This window comes from Azolla caroliniana, unplaced genomic scaffold (genome assembly GCF_043228905.1).
Source record: "Azolla caroliniana isolate FFs.n. ecotype wild unplaced genomic scaffold, voAzoCaro1.0.p SCAF_8, whole genome shotgun sequence".
Taxonomy (NCBI): domain Eukaryota; kingdom Viridiplantae; phylum Streptophyta; class Polypodiopsida; order Salviniales; family Salviniaceae; genus Azolla; species Azolla caroliniana.
In genome coordinates, this window is record NW_028230443.1 from 8,360,555 (window position 1) to 8,381,789 (window position 21,235).

Below are 21,235 nucleotides of genomic sequence, written 5' to 3' on the forward strand. Positions count from 1 at the left end.
TGTGAAGTGGTTGGCGGTAAACTTACGTCAACTGTTAACGAGCAACAAGAAATTTCACTATGACAAAGAAGAGCTACAATTCACACAAGCAACCCAAATCTAACCAAGTATAAGCTAAGAGCATTCACTCCCAAAAAACACCTTAGAGCCAAAGTAAACTTATCTCTTATATACCTCTTTCACTATCATTCTCATTAGAAACCTTGTACTCGTATATTGCAACCAAAAACTCATAGAGTGATACTGCATTAGAGTACAAACGGAAGTAAAAGAGGTGCATTTTGTGACCATTCTATAAGAAAAGCTAATCTATACAAAAATGAAGTTGAGAGCCATATGCATTCAAAATATGTGAAATTGAATGCCATTTTCAAGGGAGGGTGTCAATAATTCATTGGACATGTTGGTGGACATCCAATACTTAGTTTCCCATATAATGCTTTATTTGATCAAGAATGTGAGGCACTTCCCAAAATATTCAAGCTCATAAGAAACAAAATGTAAAGTTTTAAAATTGTGTCAATGTCAAATAATGTGCTTGGAAAAAAAGAAGCAGTATTATAAAATGAAAGAAAGGAAGAAAAGTTGGATGTTTCAACTCCAATAAAAGTAGCAAGGAGAAAATTCAAAGGCAAAAAGGAAGATATAATCAATGAATTCACCGATAATGAGATGGAACAATATATGCATAAGTTTTATACGCATGATGGAATAATGCCTATGGCATTGAGTATAGAAACACCATATAATGCATGCGTGTTTATTGAAGATGTTAACAAAGAAGCAAAAGATGTGTAATAGCAAAGCGGTAGATGCAACTTTAATGATGAGTAAGCTCTTGAAATGGATAAGACCACAAACTCCCCAACACATAGTAGCGATCATGGATCAAGCTATCAAACAAGGTTACAAGGTTTTTCTAAAGTTGGCTCATGAATTGGATTAAACTAATGCATACAAGAGGAGATAAAAAAATCTAGTGTTCAACAATCGAATCCTCATGGTTACCTCAATTTATGGCCAAGCTATATAGCCATATCATAGAACAAAAAATTAGCTCATTAGTTGAAAATCATCACAAAGAAGCATTTGGTCAAACAGTATTCAAACTAAAACTTTCCATTGTCAATCATTTGGTTAACACTAAGAATAACTATGGAATAACTATGTGATGGGGTGAGACCAGGCACAAATTCTGAAATTTTTGAGGAGATTTGGCTTATGGTGGCCTGTTTGACGACCTGGCACATCTGGATCAGGCGTTGTAAGGTTGTTTTTCAACAGCAAAAGATCTCATGCGGGGAGATGATGTTAAATATCTGGTTTGATCTTGTGGCTTGGTTGCGCGGTCGGTATGATTCGATTCAAGGGGATTCAGAAGAAGCAGAAAGGTCAAGGTCAAAGTTCTTGCTGAAATGGAGTACCTCTCCCATGCTAGTCAAATCTTCATCCATGCCTAAGTGGAATTACCAAGCACCTAGGTGGTTGTTTCCACCGATGGCTCCCAATATTGTACATGGGTTGTAATTATGTATGTATAGCTGACACAAACGTGCGTCAGGGAGTTGTAGAGTCGGGGTAAAATAGGGTTTAATTCAATTTTGCTTGAGTTAAGGATTGGTTGAGTTTTTTTTGCTGTTTTTGGTTGATAGTTTTGGAGTTGTTTCTCCAAGTTGTATATGTTGATCCCATTGTGGATTTGGATAAACTTTGTTGTATTCTATTTGCTAACTAATGCGAAGTAGTATTTTTTTGGGAAAAAAAAAAACCTATGGAAGAAAATCAACTTCAAGAGAAAACACTATATTGTTGTTTTGTTGAAAGAAGACTTACACACCATACCAAGAAGTGAGCTTTGCTAAAGAATGATAGAGATCAAAATGTCATTAGAGTATAGATGGTTGTTGCACGATTGTATGAGAAATTTAAACGCTAGTTGAAAATGGATAATGGTTTCTCAAGGTACTTCTTCAGTAACATGGGGGTGGAGCAAAGGTGTCTACTCTTACCCACACTCTTTTATCTATGCATGGATAAAGTTGAAGAAATAGTAAACAAGATTGCAAAACAAGAATGAATAGATGGCCCAAAACTCATGCAAGACCTTACTTTCATACTCATATATACCAATTGGCAATGATGTTGAGTTATTTTCATATAATGTGGATGTTATGCAACACAAAGTGTATGTATTGGAAACATCAAATCAATGGGTTAATTTTTCATGTGCACAAAACAAAATTATTCAACCAATAAACTACTCTCCTAAATAGCAAGGGGAAACCAATCATGTGGTGCAAAGCTTCAAATATTTGGTATTTATGTCTCATCCATAAATAGGTGGAATGTATGCTATGAGTCTAGACTTCACGCGGTTTGGCATAATTATTATATGTTTGAGAATCAATGCAAACAAAGTAATTCTTGATGATGGGATGTGAGATTGATGTTTTTCAATGCTATGGTGATCAAGTGTTGCTTTATGGAGTAAAAGTGTGGTGTGACACAAACCCAATGCATAGAGTGAAGTAAAGAAAACTCAAACCATGTTCTTGCATAGACTCTTGAAAGTGAAATCCTTAACATCCTATCCTATCTATTATGCACACATAACTTAGTTCAAGGTAGGTCACTAATATTTACGTAAGTGAAGGGTATGTTCACTAATGTTGGAAAAGGGACTAATGTGGTCGGATAGAAGGAATTATAGGTGCATGAGAGGTATAAATATGAGGCATAGCTACTTTCACAAAAGACATTACGCCAGAAGTTGTCACATTAAAACACTAGTGGTGCGGGCTAGGCTTTCGTCGCGATGATCGTGCTATCTCTTCCAAGGTATTAGTCATCCTAATATCCGTCGAGCTATCTCTTGATCATAGCTCGAGGGTGGTTGGGTTCTTCTATCCAATTTATTTGCCATTTTACTTTATTTCGGTCTATTGATTAGTAATACACACTTAATAGTGGTATCATGAACCTATCATTCCTTCTATCCAATCACATTAGTCCCTTTCTAAAATTAGTGAACATACCCTTCACAATTTTATTGACATGCCCTCACCTACGTTATGTATGCATAACACTACCATACTATTAGCAACAGAACGCTCAGGCTATAAAGGTAATTATAATCATTCAAAGAGTATACAAGTATATCACAAAAGACAAGAACATGCCCTCGCATAGATTGCCAAAAAATGCTTGGAATGTAGGACACAATTTACAAAACTAGTAAGAACAAAATCTTCTCATCTAGTTGGTTGTTGGACATTATGAAATAGTTTAGAAGATGGGAATTGGAAGATCTATCAAAGCTCTTAGGTGATCCTATAAAGTGTGTGATCATCAAAATTTGATTATTAGAGGCACTAAGAATGAAGTGGAATCATTTTTAGATGTCAAATTTTGAATATTAATATTAGATTGTCGACGTTCACCCTCCATGTTGGTGCCAATACAAGGTAAAAATCCAAGAGCATATCCAATTGCATCTTACTACTGCCATGAGCTTTGACTCTCGGCAAGCCCTTACACTTCTTTGAACTCTCTCACACAAGTTGTGTTGAGGTTGCATCATTGCATCATCACCTTAGTATGAGGAGATGCAAGGTATGAACCAAGTTTCAATCTTTTTATCCATCCTTAGTGGTAGCCTTGCTCATGTGTTATGTTTAGATATATTATTCAAGATTCATCTATTTAGGATTGCAAAATTCTCTTAAATGTATTCATTAAAACAACTTGTATCATCGATGTTTGAGTGTGCATCCAACACGTGCTCATTTTCTCTGTCATAACCTACTAGTGTGCATAGTAGGGCCTACTTCTAAACTTGACAAAACCAATTTACACAGAATATATACCATTCAAGTTTTACTATTACCTATCGTATATTAAACTCAAGTTTGAAACTATGCCCATGTGCAATTGATAGCAAGATAAAATGTGATGAAATAATTAGGTCATGTTATCCTTCAAAAGAGATGCATACATCCTCGTAATCGTGAAAAGGGGAGGTGGGTACTTAATTCAAGTTTAAATTGGGGAAAACTACTTGAAAATGGATGAAGCAATATTACAAATAAAGGTATTATCGATTGATTATGTGAAATAACATTCCAACAAATGAAAGTTTCAAGATCATGGAAATTTAAACAATAGGGAATCGATCTAAATCAACACTTTTTCATCATTGAGAACCTCACACTTTACAAAAGCATGATTTAATGAATTTGATAAATTTACCATGGGTATTTGTAAAATGGTTTAAGTCGACATCATTTTAAAACCTTATGAACAATGCTTGAAGTAGGCTATGCAACTTGAGATCGCAAAAAACATGTTAAATTAACTAATACCAACACATGAATGTAAATGCCCATACTAGTCCATACACGAGAAGCATGACCATGAACTATGAACCATTATACATAATTCCATTTTGATGACTAACATAGACAAAACTAGGCAATTATGAACAATGACTCTCCTTTTTAGGCAACAAAAATGTCCATGTTAACATTGTGAAGAAGTTAATGTGAGATATTGGTTTAAATTGTGAAAATGACCACATGGATGAAACATTACCACAATAATTTCGAGAAGACTGAAAATAACCTTAGCAACAAAGAAACATAAGTAGAGAGAAATAACAATTTAGAGGAAGAAAAAGAACTACACTTACATGTTCCTCTCTCTCTCTCTTCTCGTGGCTTTTATGAGGTTAGATAAAATTAATCTTGGAATTGCTAGATATTGTGGTAATAACAAGGCAAACTTGTTTGCACGTCTTTCTCTCTCATGGGCCAATTTTGGCCTTAGAAGACGTTAATATATCTTTCATTCTTTCTTTCTCAGGTGTTTTTTTTTTACAAAAAAAAAACTCCTTATTAGTCATAAAATTTTACAAATGAGAGTGTTATATACAAATCCTTTCTTTACATATGTAGAAAGTTATCCAAATTTTAAAATTCGTGTCCTTTCTTCTAATTTCCTATCTGGGCCATTCCCTAGGCTAAAATGGGTGGAAAGGGAGATAAGAGAAAAGAAACATGTTTTGTTTCTTCATGTCCAACGTCAAATAAGTCTTTTGAAATACAAGAATTATGATTGGATAAGCATATTGTATATAGCTTCCAACCGTTGTAATGAGCATGTAAGTCCTAATGATCACTCTCAAATTGACTTTACGACAAACAATGTACGCACACAACCACGTGTAGAGTGTGTGCCTATATTAAGAGGCCCAATATCATAGATGTATGTACCCATGGATTAATGAGAACACATCAAATTGAATAATATTGTAATCAATAATTTTACGTTATTTAAAGTCAAGTAATTTACATTGATGACACAAAACAAGTTGTACAAGACATCGTATCCAATCTCAAAGCTAATTCCAAAAGGTTGAAGAAAGACAATAATTAACTACTCACTAGTTTCAATCTACCCATGATCAATGAGGAGCTTATGTGTTGAGGGTAGCAAGTGCTTAGGAATCCATGATAAATATGGATCTCACACATTTGGAAGATGCAAATTTATGAAATGAAACAATCATACAAAAAAACGTTGATTATAAGCTCAATACAAATTTGTATATTTGAGAAAGCATGCAATGTTTGAATGCAAAACACCATGGTTTTTGTTTTCTTGACTTATTACCTATAGAGCCTCAATATGAAGTCATTGAAATGTATCATCTTGATACTTAACTTGTTTGCACTTAATTTGAAGTGGTAAGATTTATCAAGACAAACGTGAAGTACAAAATCTTGTTCGAACACATTGACATAGTAACTTTGTCAAACGATTGACTACAAAGCGTACATTCAAAAGGCATGCCACAACACGCATAATTCTAAAGTCTTGATATTAAATTAGGCAATTAACTCAAGTTGCAATTCCCACTTTAAGATTGATTTTCTCATGAAGAAGATATCTCGCATTCAAAACTTGCAATCAGCTTTTTAAAAACATTGATGGTTAGGACAACAAACCTCAAAGCTCTTAGCATTCAATTCAATACATCTATGTATATGATTGTTATGTAAATTGAAGGAAGTCGGGCGAAGGGTGCGATGAATCGAGGGAATGGGGTTTGGGGGGGGGGAGTAGTCTGAAGCAAACGACAATAGCGTTTTATGGAAAAGTGTGAGATGGAGAAAAGTCATCTCTGAGCGCGCCCTCCCTCCGAACTCGCGATTCATAGGTGAATGTCTGGTTTAGGGATGAAAGTGATGAAAGAACAAGAAGAAGCACATGATTGTGGATTCGAGAGCATTGAGGGAAGGAAGTTCTCCTGGTTGTGAGGGAGCATGAAATCTCCAGAAGGGAAAAGAGGGGGGGGAGCAACAAAGAACTGGGTTAGGTAAGGTTCACAAGTGGGATTTGGCAACGGTCAGTTTCGGCTTAACCAATTTGGCCTTATCCAAACCAAACCGGTTAAGCCTAAACTAGTTTAGGCCTAACTAACTAGTTTGTCCCAAATCTATTCATTTCAGCTTGAGCCATCCCAAACGGAGCTCGAACCGGTTAAGGAAGCTCAAAAGCCTAAACCAAACCGACAAAACTGGTTTACAAATGGTTTTAACGGCTCGGTTCTGAGCCGTTGCTGATTCCTAGTCACAATCACACCTGGCCGGGCCGAGCCGAGCCGAAGTGAATGAGGCTCGATAGAACTCTAGTCGAGAGACGGGAAAAAGATCCAAGCCAGAAACAACGGGCGGATGTGGGTCGATGAGGAGGACGTCGGTCGATTTGGACCATTCGTTTCACGCGCACCTGCGAAGTCCCCCCCTCCCCCCCCCCCCGGCCATGCCTCCCCTCCTCCTTAGAGCAAGTGACAATGAGAGAGAGAAGAGAGAGAGAGGAGAGAGAAGGATATATGAACGTCCTTTTGAGAGGACCAAAAATGGCCTATCACACACAGACACAGACGCACATACACGCGCACACACACACAGAGGTACACAGAGAGAGAGAGACAGACAGACAGACAGAGACAGAGACAGAGAAGAGAGAGAGAGAGAGACAGAGAAGAGAGAGAGAGAGAGAGAGCACAGAGCTTTTAAGGTTCTTCTTCTTCTTCTTCTTGCTTTCTTCTTCTTCTTCCTCGTGTTAGTAGGTTCTGAGGTTCCGATTGATGGGCTTCTTTGGAAAGGCTGTGCTCCGTGGGCCTCCTCCTTCACTCCATCCATCATCGCCCATCCTCTCCATCCATCAAACACTTCCCTTCTGCAGCACATGAACGCAGATTAGGTACCTCCCCACACCGACCTCCGTTTCTCTCTTCTGATGAAGAAGAGACCACGCCTTTCTGGCTTCTTGGCTTCCCCAACCTCCCCTGCTTCTTCATTCCATAGCTCATTCTCTGTACAAGTAAGTCCTTCCTCACTCTTTTTATACTCTTCCCATTCTCTCCATTTGAGTATTTTGTGAAAAGGTCCGCCTTTATTTGTCCTTTCCTCTGGGTTCACGTCAGAAAGAAGTACATTATTCCTGTAGATATGGAGGCTGTTAATGTTAATTACGTCACAACTAAGCATTTTTTTGTGTGGATTCATTTGCCTCCGCGTGATCATGTGTATTCATGTTGTGAATTGCGCATCATAAGCATTATTTTTATGTGTAGTTTGGAGTTGTACATCAGAATTATCATTTTTGTGTGGAGGCGTGATTGTAAGTTTGGACTTGTACATTATTTATGTGTGTAGTTTTGAATTGTACATCAGAAGTATCATCTTTGTATGGATGCGTGATTGTAAGTGCTTCTTGTCTGTATCTATGCTCTGAATTGTATGTCAGAACAAGCATTTATGTGGATAAAGGCTTTTGTGTGTGTGTGTGTGTTTAGGTGTGCTCTGAATTGTACATAGGAAGTGTCTTGCGAATGAAAGGTTGTATGTGCGCACGAGTTTACTGATTGGTACACCCGAAAGTATCATTTTTATCTGGGTGAAGGCTTGTTGGTGTGTAGTCTACAGTCGTTTATATCAGAAGTGCAGTTTTCATGTCTGCATGCTTGTACTTGTGTGTATGTGGACTCTGAATTGCAGATCAGAGATAACATTTTGATGAAGATGTACAATGTGCCTGCGAGCTGTGAATTGTACCTAACATGTGACAGACTACTCTGCAGATGCATCATGTGTACTTGTATGTATGTATGCTCTGAAATGTATGTCCCCTTTTATGGAGATGCATGATTTATGTGCTGCATTTGAACCCTTTTTTGTAAGGATTATAGGCAGACATATGTGAATTTTTCATTTATGCAGTATGGACAAAGACATTTTACATTTGCATAATGATGTGCATATGTGTGTCGTGTTGACCTTTCTTCGGTAGAATTATAAGCTGAAAGTGGCTTAAAGTGTAAGCATGAAGAAGATTTATGTTTGTGTGGTGCAAGGTCCCTTTTTCTTCTCTGGGTTTAACATAATGTGGACGCGTGATGTGTGTATGTATGTGCACGCGCAATGAATTTCATATCAGTTTCGTATTAACCATTTTCGTTAGGTTTATGTGCAGATCTGTCTGGGCTTCTCTGTTTTTCTGTATGGAAAAAGGCTGCCCATACCTAATAAACTTTGAAAGGTACTACTCTCTTCCTTACACAAATTTCTTCCTGGCAAGATAGTTCAATATGACATCTTTTTAGATATTTACCTCCTGATATAGGAGCCCATTTTTTTCTCATTTTTTAATTCGAAAAAGTTTACAGATGTGGGCTGCTGTGTGTAGATATAATTCCTGATATAGGAAGTTTGAAGGTCCTTCGGGACGGTTCTGTGCTCTCTCTCTTCTTGGAGGTTTACTCATCCGGTTCGCGTTACATATTTTGACTTTTTTGAATTTAGTCATCAGGTAATTCCCCTCTCTCTACCTCGCATCCCCATACACCTTGGATGTATATTTACCATTTCTTTCAAAAAAATTAACAACACATTTTGCAGATCATCATTAGATCATGAATCCAGTTCAGTCACCACATGGGTCGTTGGCAGAGACCTTTGAAGAACTTGCTGTAGCTGCTGCAAAAAATATACTTCATGCTAGTGATCATGCTCAAGATTCCTGTACAGAGGAAACCATTGCAGAGGACCTCAGTGACACATCCCAAAATACCCTTGACGGAATAGTAACCAATATTGCCCCTTTAAGCATGCAGCACCTGACACCCCTAATAATTCCTAACATGCATTCAGATATATCAAGTATAATGGCTCAAAATCTCTCTCCTTGTACTGGTTTGCAACATTCGCAAGATCGAGTGGCTCCTTTTGTGAGAAGTGAAATTGAAGGTGAACACAGAAAGAAGGATCAACACAAGAAGCGATCGAAGAATTGGACTACTCTTGAGACCTTGAAGCTGATAAAAGCTCGGTCTGAGCTAGATGAGAAGTTTCAGCGTAGTAGTAGGAAAGGTGCCTTATGGGATGAGATTGCTCAAGCTCTGCGGAAAGCGGATGTGGGTAGAGATGGGCAGCAATGCAAAGACAAGTGGGAAAAGCTTATGGCAGGGTATAAGGAAGTCCGGGATGGAAACCGAGATAAAGATGATCTCCCATTTTACGACGACATACACTATTTACTCTCTGGAAAACGTGGAAATAATAGTATTGGAAACTATGTAGAAGATGGCATTGAGATGAAGGGAACTAATGGGCATTCTATGGGAATGCCTCATGTGATGCATGATGTTGGAAATGTAAGAGAGGCTATCCAACACGAAGAAACCTTTTTGAGGAAGAGGAAAAGAGAAACAGAGTATGGGCCTCTAGCAGATATGTCTATTGTGCAAGAGCTTTTGGAGACGGTTTTGAGTACCCAAGAGCGTCTTTTTAGAGATGTGCTGGATGCAGTGGAAAAGAAAGAGAGGGTTAGGGAGCAGATAAGGCAGGAGAGAGAGGACATTTGGAGGGCAGAGGAGAGAGCTCAACGTTTTGCATTTAACAACACTATGGTGATATTAACTCAAAAGCTTTTAGGTGAAATGCCACCTCCAGGAGGAAGAGAATCCGTGGCTTCTCCAGCACCACCCACCGCACTACAGCCCATTAACTCATCACCGAATGATCTTGGGAGCTTGAAGAAGAGGTCGAAGAACTGGAAAAAAACTGAAGTGATGCATCTTATCAGGTATCGGAAGGAAATGGAGAGCAAATTCGCACAGTCGACAAGGAGAGCTGGGTTGTGGGATGAATTAGGTATGAAGCTAGCTACATTAAGCATCAAGAGAGATGGTAAACAGTGCAGGGAGAAGTGGGATAAGCTCATGGCAGGATACAAGGACGTCATTGATGGAAGACGAGACAAAGAGGAGAGTCCTTATTTTGCTGAGCTTTCAATCTACATGGAAATGATAAAAGAGAAAGACAGCATCCCCTCTGAAGCATCAAAAGATGAGTGCATCGAGGCATAGAAAAATCATTGCATGCTTTTTAACTATTTAATGGTGATCCTTCACTAATTTTGTTGACAATTTGATGCTTTTGCTGTTGATTGGTAGGAGTCTTATTTTGTTCTATTCGTCTGTTCGACAATGTCCTAGACGATGATTTTGGCTGTGGTCAGGTCTTATTTTAATGACCTGTATAGACTATGCTAGGCATATTTTAGTGTTGGATCTGTTAGATTTAAGCGATGTATTATTTTCTTTTTCAATAATTGACTATGTTGATGTTTTGCTATTTATTGGTTGTGAAATAGGTTTCAGTCAAAGTCTTATTTTGTTTAGCTGCTGTCTTTTCTATATATATATTTATTTATGCCTCTATCAGTGGCTATAGGTCTAAATCTAATGTAGATATACATTTTTAGTATCATGTCAATGCTATTTTGCTGTTAGTAGTGCCTTTGAATTGCAAACACTACACATATATTTATATTCTTGAAGCTCTTGATTTGTATTGGATTATTTTTGGTAATCTTGATTTCATGAAGACTTGTGCACTACCAGATCATTTCCATTTGAATTTGTAAAGGCATTAATCCCCCTCCATATTTTGCAACTTGCAAGGTTGTGTAGATTGGAGCATATCTGCATAGCATCATGTCAATTTATTGATGATAATTCATCCATGAAACCTTCCCATTAGGTAATCATCCAGTTGGCTAAATCATTGTATTTTATGTTTATTGATCCCTTGAGATAAGCCATCTGATTGACGTGATTCACATGGTTATGTATGAAATTGTGTTTTTGTTGTATTGAAAGGACGGCAGTAAACCAAGATGAAGCTTATTCTAGGTGAAATGTATTTTCTCAATTTACTTTTGAGGGCTCATTTCAAGGGTTGTATTCCTTGATGGTTGCCTTGCTAAGAAGGATTGTACACATTTAATGAGTTTCTGTAAGAGCATGTAGGCCTTTATGATGTATCCTAGCATGCTCTGTAAGAGGTCCATTTGTATGGATACAAGCTTGCATATTATGAAGGAAGTTGTTCAAAGAACATGAAGTATAATGATGCAGATACATTCCAACCTTTCTAATGGTATGAGCTTGCCTATCACTATAAGGGTTTTCACTCTTCAAGGACATGAAGCATAATGATGCTCTTTGCATTCCCAGGCTAACAACAAGATGTCTGATTTATAACTAAATTTCATATTTTACTTGGTAATATTACACGTCACCTTGTCATATTCCTTCAAATGTTCCAATAACTGTGAGCATCACATCTTCTCAATTATAGGTGTCTTTTTAATTTCGTCTTAAATCAATCTTTCTTAATAGTTATCTTACAATGCACAATCATTTTTCCTCCCATGGTTCTGGAACATGACCTCAAGAAATGACAAATACCACAATAATAACAGTGGATGTGTGCAAATTAGTGTATATCACCAATGCAAAGCTTAGAAAAACTGTGATAATGAAGCAGAAATCCCCAATATAGTCCATTTTGTCCAATTTAGATCCAGAATTAGACCAATTCAATGAAAGTCATGAGATTATCTGTGGAAATACTATGACAATTCCATACGAAATAGAAATATGCAAAAACAATACTCATATACACATCTCCATAGAATTTCTATGGGTTATGAATTTGGTAATTCATATATGTTATCACATAGAATCCTCCTACATCTAGAAACCTCAAATCAAATTTGGTATAAGGAAACCTCATTGAGGCCCTTGAGATTGTCATGGGCAAAATACAGCTTTCAACACCTTGATATGTGGTAATTTCAATGACGAATTGCCTATTTTCAACCTTGGTTCCAATAATGGAGCTACAAATCTGTGGAAAGCAGTAATGCATTAGCATGAGAATGCCTATACACTAAAGTTCTCGATCAGTGCAGACTTATCAGTTCTTTTGAGTAGACCAGCAATCACCTGTGGGACAAAAAAGATGGTTTATTTGAAAATTTTACTTAACCTCTACCAATGCAGTGAGTGAACAAACAATCATACCTTTCCAGGTCCAAGTTCATAGCTACTCTTAAGGCCTTTGCCAAGTAGTGTCTTAAGTGTGCTCTCCCATTGAACTGGAGAGGTAACCTTCAAAGTAGAATGACATCAAATGGCAGAGCTCACTTAAATACTCTCAAGTCTAGTATACTGTATTTTAACCTATATTCTTTAATTCACAATAGATGAATCATTTGTCAATAGTTGAATAATTTTCACAATAGTTGGAAGGAGTTCTCACTTGCTGAGAAAGGACAGCCTTGATGACCTCAGGATCTGAGTGTGGTAGTACATCCACATTGGAAATAACAGGAATCTTCGGGGCCCTGAACTCTGTTGATGCCAATGCTGCCTCTAGCTTTGGTACTGCCGAAGACATGAATCGCGTGTGAAATGCTCCGGCTACTGCTAATCTCACCTGTAGATAAGAAGAAACACACATGTTGCTGCTTAGAAACCAAAAATCTTTTGCTATATAAGTTTGCAAACCATTACTTAGTAAGCCTACTAATTTCTGGAAGAAAGCCATTGCTTCTTTCTTACCACCATCCGAGCTTTGAAAGACTTTGCCTTTGCCTCGACAGCTTCTATACCTTTGCGACCTCCAGAAACTACATAATTACCCTGCAAGAATGCCCACATTTATGGTCACAATTGCTATTGTGAAGGCTAGAATAGAGCATATGCATCTTGACTCTGCACGGAAAAAACATAACTATCGCCTACAGAAGCTCACAGTGCACAAATAGTTTGCGATTTGAACTCTCTCCTCCTCGCCTACATCCTCATTTGCAGCATCACAAAGAGCTTGGACCTTTTCAGCATCTAATCCTATTACACTTGCCATGCTTCCATTTGTTGCATCAGCCGCAGCCTATACATAAAATTACAAACATCCACATCCATCCCACATAAAAAAATCAACAAGCAAGTCACCTTATATTGTCTTGTCTTGAAGTGTATAACCAATTAGACACATTTTTTTTACCTGCATTGCTTCGCCCCGGAGCTTTACAAGCTTAAGCCCATCCTCAAAGCTACAGTAGACTGACCTTTTAGCAACATAGTAAATGTGTTCTCTTTCTTTCTTTAGAAGATTCTTTAATGCATATACCTGAAGACTCCAGCAAAAGCAAGGGCTGTATACTCTCCTAAACTCAGCCCACAAGCAACATCAACAGAATCGATGATTTCTTGACCTTTACTTTCCAATCGTAGAGCCTCGACAGCAGCCAAACTTGCTACATAGATTGCAGGCTATATACCATAGCTTAAACATGTGAAAAACTAATAGCTCAAAAAAGGCATTTCAGTGGAATCTAAAAGAATCTATTAACCAGAGGAAATATCTTCATATTAACCAAATGTTACCTGGCTAATCACTGTTGAATCTAGCTTCTCTTTTGGTCCATTAATGCACAGATCTAGTAGATCATAGCTGCCCAAGTTATCATAGGCCAGATCTCAAATAAGTGAAACATTTATCAGGAAGCTAGACGTTTGAAGAACACATCAAAATGACAGAGTAACAATGGAAAAAATACATCAAAATAAAAGACTATATCCTGAAAACTGGCTCCAAATGGGAAAATAGCACATCATAGCTACTCACGCACAATCCAAATGTCAAATAAGTGATACACCAAAATAAAAGCCTACCAGTACCAAATAATACAATCCAGATATGAAATGAGTGGAAAAACATTAACGCATCAAAATAGAAAACTGTCGCTAATTAAATGTAAAATTGTGGGAAAATACAAAATATGTAAAAAATATCATATCGTTCTTTATCTGCCCATGTGTCACAATCCAGATCTCAAATAAGTGAAGAATACGCACATGCATGCATATATATCATATGGTTCAAGACAGATTCAATAAACTCACCCAAGGATATGGTTTGCTTTGCTGAACAGTTCCATGGCAGCAGGGACTTTCTCTGCATCTTTTCCCATACCAATTGCTTGAGCTCCCTATATCATTGTTTTTCGTGGAAAATTAAATGACAAAAGAAACAAGATCCTGATACATTGGCAGAAAAATAGAGTTAAAAAGAAGCAGAGAGGGAGTTGCAAAACTCAACCTGTCCAGGGAACATGAAAGCACAAGAGGCTTTGTAATCTGCGAAGAGAGTATCAGAAGAGATTTTCTCTGTGCTGACAGCAACATTCATGACAACCCGAGCTGAGCGAGGCTTACTCCGACGAAATGGAGAAAGGGTGAGTCGAGCAGAAGAAGAACATGCAGGCAGTACTGATGTGGGAGAGAAGAGCATCTCAAGGGGTGGGGGAGGCGAGGAAACACTAACAGAGGTCGCCATAGCGCGATCAGGGAAGGGTGGAGGAGCTCGGATCTCTTGAGGACAACGTAGCGTATGCAGATTTCGATGATCTGATCTCTGCAGAAGAAGAAGAAGAAGAAGAAGAAGAAAATGGAGTGTAATTGAATGCTTCTGCTTTTGCTTTTGCTTTTGATCTGTTTTTATTTTTGGTGTTAAGAGAGAGCCATCATGCAAAGAGAATGAAAATGAACCCCACAAGTTCTTAAGAGCCTTTTTTATTCCTACAGCTTGTTTTCTCCTCTACAAACATGTCTTCTTTTGCATGAACCAGACCGATGACGAGGACGATGCTGACGGGGACCATGACCATGACCATAACCATGACGAGGACGAGGACCATGACCCTGACCATGATGATGACGAGGACCATGACCATGATGAGGATGAGGATGATGACCATGACCATGACCATGACCACGACCATGACCATGATGATGAAGAGGATGATGACCATGACTGTTATGGGCATGACCATAAATTATCCTGTGGTAAGATTGTAACGTAGTATTCCATACACGTGGATAATGTGTGAGGGTTAGCCGAGCGTGTAAAGAAGGGAGGATTACTTTTAATCCTGGGGATTGAGACAACCCATTAAGGCTATAAATATGGGGCCTAGCTACCCTCATTTGATACATTATCAACTACGTCGACACTCTGATCTTGTGGTGATCAACTCTTGTAGTGAGCGCGCCAGCACTAGGTACGACTCGATGCCACATCAGTGGTATGGGACGCTGATCGAGGCTCGAGTTTGTCTCGATCCCTTCACTCAGGGGTGGTTGGGTGGATCGACACTCTTCTTTCTCTCTCCCCCCTTTCTTTTCTATCTATATATTATTTCCTTATCATATGGTTACATTAGGATTAATCTCTAACGATGACCATGACCATGACGAGGACAAGGACGATGATGTGACGAGGGCGAGGACGAGGACAATGATGATTGTGACGGTGAGATGACGATGACGGTGATGAAGACATTGACAATGACGACCACCACCACCATTGCTACTACAACAATGACCACCATCACCCCAATGTTGATGACGGGTTCTCATCCTTGACAAGCCAATAATCTTGCATGCCCATTGTCTGCATAACAATAATGATGATGAAGGGCGTCTCCTCTACATTTGATAAAATCACATGTTGCTCATGCATTTTTTCATGAGGTCATTATTGCACTTTATAGAGAGAGCATACATATATACATATTTATTTACTAACTTATGCCGGGTGGCAATAATGTCTAACTTGGATGAGCCTTTGTGAGGTTGGTACATTTGGTGATGATGGTGGAAATGTTTATGCCTCAATCTTCTTCAAATGGACCATATACATGTGGATTCTCAATAGACCCTCTACCTTGGTTGACTCCATCATTTTCTTAATGCATCAATTTGTGTGGACTTTTTGCCTAAAATTGGTAATAACATTTAAACTTAGAAATAAGAGACATTGAAACATTTTCTCCCCTTCTTCAAAATCATCCTACATGGATGGAGATATATTCTCTCCCTATTACCTCCACTCCATATAACAAGACTTTGGATTCTAATGCATCAAAACAACAAATCATTACTCGTGAACTTTGACGGTTATCGATATTGCATTTAGATTCAAATATATGATGTTAATAATTAGGTAATTAACTAAGGGTTAATTAGTGTCTAATTATGTGAGTAGTTAATCACATATGTGATTAAGCAGTGGAAGATTATGTGATACGTGTGTGTGTGTGAGAGGAAGAGAGAGAGGAAGTTACACTTATGAACAATAAGACAAATGGGGGATGATTAACACGAGTGTAGCTAGATAACCTTTATATTAATAAGCATCAAGTTACAAAAATACCCACAATAAGGTATATATAGATCTAATGTGCAAGGGTGCACATGTGTGAGGAGAATATAGGTGTAAAGAATCGGATATGATTCTGTGCAGCGGAAGAGCTATGTGTGTTTGTGTATAGCCGAGAGAGAGAGAGAGAGAGAGAGATTATATTATTGTCTTCAGAGATCAAATATGACCTATGAGACCAAAAATATTACATTTCACATGATACATGTGAAGGTGAGTAGCGACTCTCGATGTTTAAGAACTTTACCAATGAATGTTGCAATCGAGAGTGCACATCGTGGTTGTGAGAGAAATTCATGCAAGGATTGGGCTCGATCGAAGAGTTGTGGAAAGCATGGTCGAATATGATCAAAGTGTGATACTCAGACTCTCGAACTTGTTTAGGGCAAAGTGTGCATAGCCGGCCACTCTCATCACTTGTGCCCCAACGCCCCGTCTCACATCTCAATGTGTGCGACCTAAGTCACATGGTAGCAATGGTTTTGTAGTATAATGTGTGAAGCGTGAGCCACCACATTTGTCCCATGTCATGATACATTGGCGTTGCAAAAAGGCCTCATTTACAGAGGAATCTAGTGACACATCATGAAGCAAGTGTCTTGCATCCCATCTACCAAACCATTTTTCTAAATCTTGCATCCAACTGGAACACAAAAATTTGCTTTTATGCGTCTTTTGGATCTTTTTGCTTGCTTCCAATGCAATTCTAGGAAGTCGATGTGAGGGGCTTTTTTTAACCTTAAGCATGTATTCAACAACCCTTTCTATGGCCATGATCTCAATGGGAAGCGATCCCGTCTCAAGGAGGAGGAGGGTGTAGGGCTTTTGTTTCTTAACTTGTAGAAACTTTGTAGGAAAATGTTTTTGGACATTTTCAAACTCTTTCCACGTAGATTTAGGGATGCTTCCGCCCCATACTTTCAAACGCATAATATGCTCACTTACCCACCTCTAAGCGGCGTGTAGCACATTCATTCCATTTATGATTTGAAGGAACTTCAAGGCCAAGATATTTGAAGCTTTCCACACATTCAAGTGGCTCATTGTTGTACTTAATGCATGGTTTATCTCTTTTTGTACTCTTCACAACCATAATGTTTGTTTTAGAGCTATTGACTCTTAATCTAATATGCATGCAAATTTTTCCAATGCCTTCATAAGCTTTTGTGAAGTATTTGCAAAAAGCACTACATCATTTGCATATAAAAAAAGCATAATCACAACATTCCCAATGGCAACTTCTTCAACATATTCTTCCTTTACAAACTTGGTAACCATTTCTTCTAATTCATCAATGCATAGACCAAATAATGTTGGTGAGAGTGGGCATCCTTACTTAACACCAATAGTGCTTGTAAAGAATCAAGAGATGGATTCTTGTGAAGCGGAATAGGTGTGAACTCTGTGTGTGTGTGTGTGTGTGTGTGTGTGTGTGTGTGTGTGTGTGTGTATGAGATAGAGAGAGAGAGAGGGAGAGAGAGAGACACAGAGTATACGCAAGGTTAAGTATGTTAACAAAGGAGGAAGACTCAACATTATACAAGGTGGGAGGAGGGTGCTTTATGTAGTCACCCTCTCTTTTCATTAACTACAAGACTCATGGAGCATGGGGAATGTGAAAGCTCATAAGTTATGTGTCATAGAATATGATTCTATGACTCATACTAAATGCTAGAATACAAAGTGGTGACTTAATGGTGACTCTTGACCGTTGGAGTGTCTATTCACTCTCAAGGCGAGTTCACACACTAGACCAAGTTGAGCTTGATTCTCAACACGTCCCCTCAAGCTCAAGTCGGGTCGGTTTCAGACGGTATCCGAAATCCGCTTCGACTCATGTTCCGGTGTCCGCGTTGACTCGCGTCGACTTGCTTTATGCGGAGTTGCGGAATTCGTGCTCCAGCTTGCGTTGTGCGTAGTTACGAAGTCTATGCTTCAGCTTGCGTCTTTCTTCGCGGCTTTGAGCGGTAGATCGGCTCTTCGCAGCTTCGTTGCGTGGTTTCGGAATCCACACGTTATTGCGTAATGCGCGGTTGCGGAATCTACGCGTTATTGCGTAGTGTCTTGCGTACTCCCCCTCAAGCTTGGCAGGTCAGGGATCGTTAATCCAAGATCGGTCATGAATTGCCATAGCTTGTCGGCTCCTAAAGCCTTACTGAAGATGTCAGCCGTTTGAAGATTTGTGCTAATGTGTTGTAGGTCGACATCGCCAGTTAGAACGCGCTCTCGGATGAAGTGATACTGCACTTCGATGTGCTTTGTCCGCGCGTGGAACACCGGGTTCCGAGCCAGATAGATATTGCTCATGTTGTTGCAGTAAAGGGAAGTCGGATCCTTGATGGGTACGCCCAGATCCTTCAAAATCCTCTTGAGCCATACGACTTCACACGCAGCTACTGATGCGCCCCTGTATTCCGCCTCCGTACTCGAAAGAGCGACGGTAGGCTGCTTCTTGCTACTCCAGGATATTGCTCCGCTGCCAAGGGAGAAAACAAATCCAGAGGTTGATCTTCTATCGGCTTTGTAGCCGACCCAATCGGCGTCAGTGTACCCCTCGAGTCGTATTGGCATCGCGGTCTTGTAGAGGATGCCAAAATCCATTGTGCCGCTCACGTATCGTAGAACTCGCTTAACGCAATCCAAGTGAGTATCACGCGGTGTTTGCATGAATTGGCTAAGGAGACCGACCGGATAACTGAGATCGGGTCGTGTGATTGTGAGGTAGATGAGATTCTCGATGAGTTGCCGATACTGAGTCGGCTCACACGCTTTGGTGCCGGAGTTCGCATCTAGTTTGAGATTACAATCGAGCGGGGTTGCCACAGATTTGCACTCAGCCATCTCGAACTTGTATAACAAGTTGAGGATGTAGTGCCGTTGAGAGATCATGATTCCGACCGGAGTCCGAATTACCTCGATGCCGAGGAAGTAGTGGAGCTCCTTCATGTCCGTCATCTCGAACTTGTCGAAAAGGAGGGAATTGACTTTATTGATTTCGACGAGATGCTCACCTCCAATGACTAGGTCATCCACATATAAAATGATGACGATCGGACTTGCGGAATCGCTTCGTATGTAGAGGGAGTTGTCCGATTTGGACATACAGAAGCCGATTTGATGAAGATATTGCGTTATCTTCGAATGCCAAGCACGCGGTGCTTGCTTGAGGCCGTAGAGTGGCTTCTTGAGTCGGCATACGGCTTTTGGATGGGTGCTCGAGTTGAAGCCGGGTGGTTGGATCATGTACACCTCCTCTTCTAATTCGCCTTGTACAAAGGCGTTCTTGACGTCCATTTGATGGAGGTGCCACCCTTTCGCCGCGGCAATCACAATTACGGTCTGCACCGTCGTCATCTTTGCCATCAGGGCAAAGGTCTCTTCGTAGTTGACGCCATGCGTCTGAGCGTATCCTTTCACTACGAGTCGAGCTTTGTAGCGGTTTACGGAGCCATCGACGTTATACTTCACCTTGTAGATCCATCTGCATCCGATCGCCTTTTTGTGTGGTGAGGTGGGAACGAGATCTCATGTCTCGTTCTTCCGTAGTGCCTGCATCTCCTCGTTCATTTCTTCGATCCATCGTGGGTCCTTCGTGGCTTCTGAAAAGGTTTCTGGCTCCCGTATTGTCGCTACCTTTATCCTAAAGGCATAATGGTACGCCATATAATCGTTGTAGCCGAAGCGGCTTACGAGGTTCTTTTCATGAGTGGATCAGCGGAGCTTTTCATTTGCAGAGATGAGGGCTTTCTTAGCTCCGATTGGTACCTCGAAACCGCCAAACTCACTGTCGAGTGAGTGAGTTGACTCATCGTCATTGAAGCGATCGTCTTCGTATTCCGACATTTTCGCCTTGCCTTTGTCCATCTTCGGGCTAGGCCGTGATGTGCTTTGATCGCTCAAAGGCTCGTGGTCCACTCAATTGGGTCGTGATCGGACTTTCTTCGAATATGCGCATAAGGCAATCTTCATCCTCGATCTCTTGTTCAACGAATTCCGGGTCGAGCGGAGTCGGAGTTGGAGTTGTCTCTGGTGCGTACCAGGATGCAGACTCGTCAAAAACGACGTCTCGACTTACTCGAGATTTTCGAGTTGAGGGGTTGTAGCACTTGTACCCCTTTTGCTCCAATGAGTATCCTACGAGGATACATTTCTCCGACTTTGGGTCAAGCTTTTGACGCTTCTCGTCGGGGATGTGCACGTATGCTATTGCGCTGAATATCCGGATGTGCGATAAGTCCGGCTTCTTTCCGAAGTATTTTTCGTGTGGAGTGACCTCGTGCACGCCGGATGTTGTGCACCGGTTCATTAGGTAGAGGGCCGTATTTGCAGCTTCAGCCCAATATGACTTGGGCATATGCTTCTCGTTCATCATGGCCCGCGCTACTTCGAGGATGTGCCGATTTTTGCGCTCGGCTACTCCGTTTTGTTGCGGAGTGTGTCGGCAAGTGAATTCTCGCCGAATTCCTTCCTTTCGGAGATACGCCGTGAAATCGTCCGAGAAGTACTCCTTTCCGCCATCCGATCGAAGGCATCGTACATGTCTGCCCGTGGCTTTCTCGACTTCATTCTTGAAATTTTGGAAGTGTTCGAACACT

General features: G+C 39.9%; 2 protein-coding genes across 5 annotated transcripts; one reads left to right on the forward strand and one right to left on the reverse strand.

Moving 5' to 3' along the window:
- Positions 1-7,216: 7,216 nt before the first annotated feature.
- Positions 7,217-10,700, forward strand: LOC147860963 (trihelix transcription factor DF1-like). 4 transcript variants are annotated; one of them, XM_087323626.1, is made up of 4 exons: positions 7,217-7,386; positions 8,527-8,604; positions 8,732-8,874; positions 8,964-10,700. In XM_087323626.1, the coding sequence occupies exon 4, from the start codon at positions 8,978-8,980 to the stop codon at positions 10,430-10,432; it is 1,455 nt and encodes a 484-aa protein (XP_087179752.1). In that variant the 5' UTR covers positions 7,217-7,386; positions 8,527-8,604; positions 8,732-8,874; positions 8,964-8,977; the 3' UTR covers positions 10,433-10,700. The 4 variants fall into 4 exon arrangements, with proteins under 4 accessions (XP_087179752.1, XP_087179751.1, XP_087179754.1 ...); XM_087323625.1 differs by having other exon boundaries at positions 8,752-8,874; XM_087323628.1 differs by having other exon boundaries at positions 8,539-8,604.
- A 1,248-nt stretch (positions 10,701-11,948) lies between these two features.
- EMB3147 (Acyl-carrier-protein S-malonyltransferase) lies at positions 11,949-14,860 on the reverse strand. The gene is made up of 10 exons (XM_087323825.1): positions 14,520-14,860; positions 14,324-14,409; positions 13,805-13,871; positions 13,548-13,690; positions 13,422-13,470; positions 13,170-13,307; positions 12,977-13,057; positions 12,675-12,851; positions 12,437-12,523; positions 11,949-12,358 (listed from the first exon to the last, which is right to left on the reverse strand). Exons 1-10 carry the CDS (start codon positions 14,754-14,756, stop codon positions 12,296-12,298), a joined length of 1,128 nt encoding a protein of 375 aa, XP_087179951.1. The 5' UTR covers positions 14,757-14,860; the 3' UTR covers positions 11,949-12,295.
- Between the last annotated feature and the right edge of the window lie 6,375 nt (positions 14,861-21,235).

What these genes read in the sequence shown, in the direction of transcription:
- LOC147860963 (XM_087323626.1), top strand. Translation starts at nt 8,978, where the DNA reads ATGAATCCAGTTCAGTCACCACATGGGTCGTTGGCAGAGACCTTTGAA.
- EMB3147 (XM_087323825.1), bottom strand. Translation starts at nt 14,756, where the DNA reads ATGGCGACCTCTGTTAGTGTTTCCTCGCCTCCCCCACCCCTTGAGATG. An exon ending in CTTTCATGTTCCCTGGACAG is followed by an intron (nt 14,410 to 14,519) that starts GTTGAGTTTTGC and finishes ACAATGATATAG; the next exon opens with GGAGCTCAAGCAATTGGTAT. An exon ending in TCCGGGGCGAAGCAATGCAG is followed by an intron (nt 13,308 to 13,421) that starts GTAAAAAAAATG and finishes TTTTATGTATAG; the next exon opens with GCTGCGGCTGATGCAACAAA.